Source organism: Cervus canadensis, chromosome 31 (assembly GCF_019320065.1).
Source record: "Cervus canadensis isolate Bull #8, Minnesota chromosome 31, ASM1932006v1, whole genome shotgun sequence".
Classification (NCBI taxonomy): domain Eukaryota; kingdom Metazoa; phylum Chordata; class Mammalia; order Artiodactyla; family Cervidae; genus Cervus; species Cervus canadensis.
The window spans coordinates 13,100,897-13,108,700 of NC_057416.1; the positions used below are offsets into that span (position 1 = coordinate 13,100,897).

General features: G+C 44.3%; 1 protein-coding gene across 1 annotated transcript; it reads left to right on the top strand.

Annotated features, from left to right (window-relative positions):
- The first annotated feature begins 77 nt into the window (after positions 1-77).
- ING2 (inhibitor of growth family member 2) lies at positions 78-5,644 on the top strand. The gene is made up of 2 exons (XM_043454505.1): positions 78-418; positions 4,826-5,644. The coding sequence occupies exons 1-2, from the start codon at positions 244-246 to the stop codon at positions 5,494-5,496; spliced, it is 846 nt and encodes a 281-aa protein (XP_043310440.1). The 5' UTR covers positions 78-243; the 3' UTR covers positions 5,497-5,644.
- Positions 5,645-7,804: the final 2,160 nt, after the last annotated feature.

The following is a 7,804-nucleotide window of genomic DNA, read 5'->3' on the forward strand; positions in this document are numbered from 1 at the left end:
GGAGCCGCGATCTCGCCCCGCCCCTGGGCTTGTTACGGCGGGGGCGGGGAGTGAGGGCTTCTTTGGGGGGGGGAGGGAGCGGAGATCGGGGGACTCGGCAGTGCCCTCCGGAGTGGCGGCCGGTGTCCCCGCGGCGCCGGGCTGCCGAGCCGAGGAGCCGCGGCGGCCGTGGCTGTTGCATGTGTGGCTGCTGGATGCGGAGGCGGCGGCGGCGGTGGCGGCGGCGGCGGCAGCAGCGGCAGGATGTTAGGGCAGCAGCAGCAGCAGCAACTCTACTCGTCGGCCGCGCTCCTGACCGGCGAGCGGAGCCGGCTTCTCACCTGCTACGTGCAGGACTACCTCGAGTGTGTGGAGTCGCTGCCCCACGACATGCAGAGGAACGTGTCCGTGCTGCGGGAGCTGGACAACAAATATCAAGGTAGGGGCCGCGGGTCCTCCCCCCGACTCGGGGCCGCCGGGCACGGTCGCTGGGAGCCTGCCCCGGGGAAAGTGCCACTTTTCCAGCTCCCCGAGTGCACAGTGTGTGGGGGGGCCTGGCGTGTGGGACCCGGGGCAGCGGGCCCCCGTAGGTGGGGTTCGCGGCCCTCCCCCCGCTGCGGACTTCTTGGTGGCGGCGGGGGGGGGTGGTCTCGACAGTGGAAGGGAGCGGTGGCCGCTCGTCAGCCCCCGCTGCAGACCCAGCGGCTGCAGCCTCTGTGGAGACGAAATCAGCCATTTTTAAGCAGCAAGCTCATTTGTTCCGGGTGTTCGCCCGCCGGGTGCCGCAGACCCCTCGGCGCCCCGGCCCGGGGAGCGTGCAGCCGGGTGGGTGGGGGGGGTGCCGTGGGGAGTGAGCGGCCGGACTCCCGCGGGCCCACAGGGCCGGGCTTCCTTCAGCCCAGTCCGTCTCGGGCCCCCACCCCCTGAGCGCAGATGCACTGGAACGTGCTGGGGGGGAGGGGGCGAGGGCGGACTGCGAAGGCGGCCTCCGGGGAGGTCCCTCCCCCGGCGCTCCGGAGCTCCAGGCTCGGGAATCGAGTCTTCCCCCGTCTCTCGCCCCAGGGAAAGTTCCGGGCCGCAGCCTTTCCCGGCTGCTACAGCCGAATGGTTGAAAGGCTAGGGGGCTCCCCGCGGGGGAGCCGAGGGGTGTGTGTATGTGTGTATGTGTGTGTGTCTGTGTGTGGGGCGAGGAGGACCCCCACCCCCTCCTGGGGGCGGGGCTTTCAGGGGTGACGTAGGGTGTAGGCGGAGTGCGGGCACGCGCGCTCCCGCCCGTCCGGAAAATGGCTGGTCGCGGGAAGGCTCGGGCGGGCGACGCCGGCTGGTCGGGAGGCGGCCGTGCAGGACGTTAGCTCGCCCTCGGCGGAGTCAGCGTTGGGATTTGGGACACGTTTGTCTATGGATTTTCGACTTTTCCCCCCCAACCACTCAAATCACAACAGAGACACAGTCAGCCTCGGGGACCGTCGCCGATCCCGGCACCGCGTAGGTTCCGGACCTTGCGTCACTTCCGGGTCCCCGAAGGGTGTGAGTTGGTTGACTGGGCAACCGCCTGGCGTCCCTCAACCCCCGGGTCCCTCCTCCGCCGAGTTTAAATGCTGTGGCAAAAGCCGCCCTTTGTGGTCAGACCCAGACAGCTAGGACAGGGAATCGACCTTTCTTACAGAGTGTGTTATTTGTTATTTATCATTGGTGACCCTTTCGCCTGCAACTGCAAGGGGAGGAGTTAACTTAAATGGGGAGCCGTTTGCGGTTAATAATCCCGAATCGAGAAACAGACCTTGGACCTGATGTGGAATCAGTCCTCTGAACTTTAAAAAGATAACTTCTTGGACCCATTCTCAGTTTTTCGACCCGTCGCTAATCCTACAATTTAGTGTCTTAACGCATTTCTGGGGCGGTATTTTGGGACCTGCAGCCTGATAGAATATTTAGTTGTCTCTGTGTCTTGTTTTTTAACCTATAGTTTATTTCTGCCTTTTGAATCCATATTGACAGGACTGGTCTCTGTTGGGGTGGGGGGAGTGACTAATACAGATTACTTACTGGTTGTCAGTTGCTGCACTGAGTTCAGAACATTATCCTATTTAATCTTCACAGCTCAATGAAGTAAAAACTCATTTTGCAGACAAATTTAAATTTACAAGGAGTTTAAGTAACTTGTCCAATTAAGTGGGGAATGTTTGACTCCATAGCCTGGCTTCTTCAGGTGCACATGGTCGTTTTTAAAGTATTTAAATCTTTTTTTTTTTTTTTTAATGCTCTCCAAAGGTGTTTTTTTAGACATGGAGCACATACCTGAATTGTAACCTAAAAATATTACATGTGTGCTTAAGAGTTGTATGTTGAATCTTTTTAGTTTTTCAAATGATAACTCTTAAGTTTGTAAAACTTGCACGTTTTTACATTTCTTTAAAGACCTGTTTGAGATCACAGAAGTTAAGATGCTTTCTTTTAATTTGAATTGGCGAGGAATAATTTGTTAACAGGAAATATGCAGTTTTGACCATCTAGAATTGACAGAAGTGGATTTGACAACGTGAGAAACATTATTGGGCCTTGAAAGACTGAGAGATTATAAAAAGTAGCTCCCTTAAGACTATAGTTCAGTTTCAAAAGTAATACAAAAACAGTGATCTAGTTTTTACTCTATGCGCATGCTTACTAAGCTCAATTCTCAGTTTTCTATTAGCTTTGTATACTTGTGTGGTTTTGGTTTTTCATGTCTTTAATTTCTTTGCTAGTTCTTAAGTATTTTCTGCTTTTTGATTTAATATTTACAGTAATAGTGATATAAACTATTTAGACAGTCAAATTTCTTTCCTACCTATTTCATACATTTTCAGAAATTACTGAAGAACCCTAAAAGTAGACTTAAGAATTTTTAAAGACAGAGGAATGAAGAAAACAATTGCATAATTGAATGAAGTGTTATTATGTATGTGTTAGTCGCTCAGTCATGTCTGACCCTTTGAGATGTCAAGGACTGTAGCCTGTCAGTTTCCTCTGTCAGTGGGATTCTCCAGGCAAGAATACTGGAATGGGTTGCCATTTCCTTCTCCAGGGGATCTTCCTGACCCAGGGATCGAACCCGGGTCTCCTGCATTGCAGGCAGAATCTTTACCATCTGAGCTGTCAGGGAAGCCCAGTTTATTATGGGGTGTTGTTATTAGAGAACCTTAATTTTTGTTCCAGTATTCTTGTTCATAATTTCCTTCATAATCAAAGTTTGTTTACACCTTAGCTAAAATTTCGTGTTTAATACACAGTGCCTTCCATGTAGGTGTGTAGAATGTGCTTAAAGGGCAGAGCCAAATTGACAGGTCTGGCACAGTTTAAAGACTAGGGTGGTTACCTGTTGAGCTTCAATGTCTTCACATGCAGACGTGGTGGCTTCCTCACGGGATTGTGATTCATGAGAAAGTTGCATGGAAGGGACTCAGTAAGTGTTAGTGGCCTTTCTTCTGTCACTGTGTAATTAAGGTGTCTTGAAAACGTGAATATTTACCTCATATATAGTATCTGTGTTGCTATAATTAGCTTCTAATTCCTGATTATTGGATAAGGCTTGCCTTTATTTTTTAAACTTCAATTTTTGTGTGTCTGAGGGGAAAATATATAGCTTATTTTTCCTGGAAGAAAGTTGAGTTCTAAAGAAATCCATGTATATATTTAGCTGGGAAAATGGGCAAGATGTGAACATTGTTTTAAAATATGCTCTGTAGGTGTGAGTACCCTCAGACGTGTGGGGGCACATTGTCGGGTAAATAGTTGTCCTTTGTGTGAGTACCTACAGTTTCCAAGGAGGTTCTATTTCATAAGTTGTGTTGAATACATGCTCTGTGTTACCTTACTTGCAGACACCCCCAATGTATGTTACTTATCTAACGTTTTTGTTCTTGTCGTTAGAGTAATGATATTAGAAGATTAAACAGTGATATGGTATGTGGTGTGATAAATTCCAAGTTAATTTTTGTTTCTGCATCTTTTCTAAGAACTCTTTCAGATAGCATTGTGTCTCATAAGGACAAGAAAGAGGACAGATTTGAATAAGACATTTATGTAAATTTTGGTGACATCTGGAACTATATTTTCAGATTTTTGTATGTCTTCTAATGACTCAGCCATTTTTAGTTGATTTAAGTGTGTCCCACATTCTCTACAGTACCTAAATCAGCAGATAAAAAACTGAGGACCAAATGCTGACTTATCTACAAAAGCACAGTGACCCAATGCTGACTTAACTATAATTTTGTTAGTAGCTTAGTCAGTTGATGCCAGAACCTGAACCTAAACCTGTTCTGGAAATAGTTTGATTTTCAGAGTCTGCCATGTGATGATATAAAAGAGCCATTCAAGCTAATATCATGGAAAGCTAAGAGTTACTTGTGTTTGCTTTGCTTAATGTCCAGGGGATGATATGAAAGTCAAGGTAGAGAGTGTCTCTGGGGCCATGTAGCAAGTCATGTATTGAACCGTAAATCCTGTAAACATAGTTGGACAGTAATCTAACCTAGTCCCGGTGAAAGACTTTTGATTTTTAATTAGCCACAGATCTTTTGTGCTTTCTAACGTAGATTAATGAGTATTAGAGAGGTCTCATTCTTTTATTAGCTTACTTCTAAATGTACTTTCATGTTGGATAATGTGTGGTCTTGGAAAATAAAATGTTTTTAATGTAATTCATACTATACAGGAAAGTGGTTTTATGGTCGAGTTCTTTTTTTTTTTTTAGTTCTTTCTTACTGTACCAGTTCTGGGAAAAAATAACTAACTTGAAAAATGTCATATGTGCCACCATGCATTTTCTTTTTTTTTTCTGATTTTTATTCTTTCCTTTTTTTAGAAACATTAAAGGAAATTGATGATGTCTATGAAAAATACAAGAAAGAAGATGATTCAAACCAGAAAAAACGCCTCCAGCAGCATCTCCAGAGGGCATTAATCAATAGTCAAGAACTGGGAGATGAAAAAATTCAGATTGTCACACAGATGCTCGAATTGGTGGAAAACCGGGCAAGGCAAATGGAGCTACACTCCCAGTGTTTTCAAGATCCTGCCGAAAGTGAGCGAGCTGCGGATAAAGCGAAGATGGATTCCAGCCAACCTGAACGATCTTCGAGAAGGCCCCGCCGGCAGCGGACCAGTGAAAGCCGAGACCTGTGTCACATGACGAACGGGATTGAGGACTGTGACGATCAGCCCCCCAAAGAAAAGAAATCCAAGTCCGCCAAGAAAAAGAAACGCTCCAAGGCCAAGCAGGAAAGAGAAGCTTCCCCCGTCGAGTTTGCAATAGATCCCAACGAACCTACATACTGTTTATGTAACCAAGTGTCTTACGGGGAAATGATCGGATGTGACAATGAACAGTGTCCAATCGAATGGTTTCACTTCTCGTGTGTTTCACTTACCTACAAACCAAAGGGGAAATGGTATTGCCCAAAGTGCAGGGGAGATAATGAGAAAACGATGGACAAAAGTACTGAAAAGACAAAAAAGGAAAGAAGATCGAGGTAGTTAAAGGCCATCCACATTTTAAAGGGTTGTCTTTTATATAATTCTTTCAGAATTTAATTTCAGAAAATGTTTTAGGGTAAATGCATAAGACTATGCAATAATTTTTAATCATTAGTATTAATGGTGTATTAAAAGTTGTTGTACTTTGTCTGTGACCTTAATTTTCTGCACTGAATTACCAAATATTTTTAAACCAGGTAGTCTTCAGATCGCCTGATGAAAGGAGCAGGGACTAGAAAAGGGTGGCTTGAACATGATAAAAACTTCACACACCATGCCTATTTCATCTTCACTGAAACTGCAATGCTAATTTGGGGGGAAACACCAAAGTTTTGCTAGCATTTTAGTTCTGTGTGCTTAAAAAAGTTTAGATACAGTTGAGAGTTGTCTGTAAGCCTTCAGATTATCTTGGATAATTTAAAATATGAACACTATACCATTCAGAACTTCTTTCTCCCTAGCCGCATTTACACATACACTTGTTGATCTCTAGTCTTCCAAGAATTTAAGGAACTAGAGGTAAGAATTTGGGATTCCATGTGGAATACTGTGCTCTTATCAGAGTATTTGCTGCTGTATTTTCCATAGTAGCGCTTTGATACACTGTCAGTAGCCCATTTATAAATACCTGCTGCTGCTTCACAGCTGCATTCAGTCTAGTCCTTCATAAGGGAGTTGTTTTGTTTTAATTGAGGCAGGTAGGAGCAATTAGAATACCAAAAATGCTGCCATGGGCTTATATTGGCAAAATTTGGGTTATGCAGTATCATGGTTCAAGGCGCTTGAGCAATTTTAAAAAAGCATCTTTGTTAACAATATTTTTCATGTTGACCCATGGCTGGGATGCCTGGTCACAGGCCTATCAGTGGGAAAAAGGTATATACTAGTCTTTAAATATTGCCTTTATGTCAAATAGTAGTTTAAGTGGTTTTGCTAGTGGCTGTAGTTCGTTTCTGTCCCAATCAGAAATTATATATTATTTTAAGTAATAGTGTATTTACTTTCCTAACTTTCTGGTATTGGTGCTGTTTGGTGTCTTCATGTTTAATGAACTAATTTCATTATAACAATGCAATTAATAATGTATTTGTAAATTGAATTTTCCAAGATTCTAATATTTTAAGGGTAAGCATCTTGATGGATACATATCCATATATTTGGAGAATTTTTGGTTTTTCAGGGGTGGGGGCAGTGGATTGACTAGTCCTTAAATCTATATGTAACATACTTTTTATTCCTCATTTCTTCCTAATCTGATGATCTGGATTCTTTTTGATTAACATGTGAAAAATCCTGTTTGCTTGTTTGGAAAAAAGAAAAAAAAAAGTTTTTTCTCTTCTAGTTCTCCTGTGTGACTTTTAGGCATAACATTTCAGCTCATCTGGGTGTCAGGCTGCTCACCTGTAGTATGCAGTTGACTTAAGTATCTCTATGGTTCGTTTGAAACCTATAGAGTATTTTCTATTGTAGTAATGGGCTTCCCTGGTGGCTCAGAAGGTAAAGAATCCGCCTGCAATATAGGAGACTCAGGTTTGGTCGCTGGGTTGGGAAGATCCCCTGGAGGAGGAAATGGCAACCCACTACTGTATTCTTGCCTGGGAAATCCCATTCACAGAGGAGCCTGGTGGGCCACAGTCTATGGGGTCACAAAGAGTCAGACACGATTGAGCAACTAACTCAGGGATTTAAATAATCGAAGGACTTGCTTTTCACTAGTTTTGTCCTTCATTCTGAGGTTTGAGGACAGTTCAAAGGTGAGCTTAGAGGCGGGTAAACACACAATATTTGATTAGCTTCTGTCCTAAGGATATTTTGATTGATGACTACAGTTGATTATGTTGAGCAAGCAATATTGAATTGTGGAGAAATCCCTTTCTCTCGTGAGATACAGCATTTGGTCTTAGTGATTATGTCCTTGTGACTAGGGTAGAGCTGCCTACCCGACACCGTTGAACATAGCAGTATATGCAAAGCCCCCCAAAACCCGCAGGTGTGACTCTATGAGGTCAGCACTTCTGTGCATCAGTTTGCCTCAGCATGTGGGGGAAAAGAAGAACCTACAAATAGAAGCCCCCAAATTTGGATTAAGCTTGACAGGAAAAGCAACGGAAAGTCCTGAAAGATGTGTTCTCTTTCAGACCAAATGTTTGAAACCCTTATTTTTATGAATTTCTTTTTTATTTTCTGTACCACACAGGAAATAGAAGCTTTAAGTTGGTATAACATTATGACTGGCATTACTTTTAAGTATCAGATTTCATATACCGTGCTTACCAACTCATGCTATGTACCAATGGTTCCCCAACTT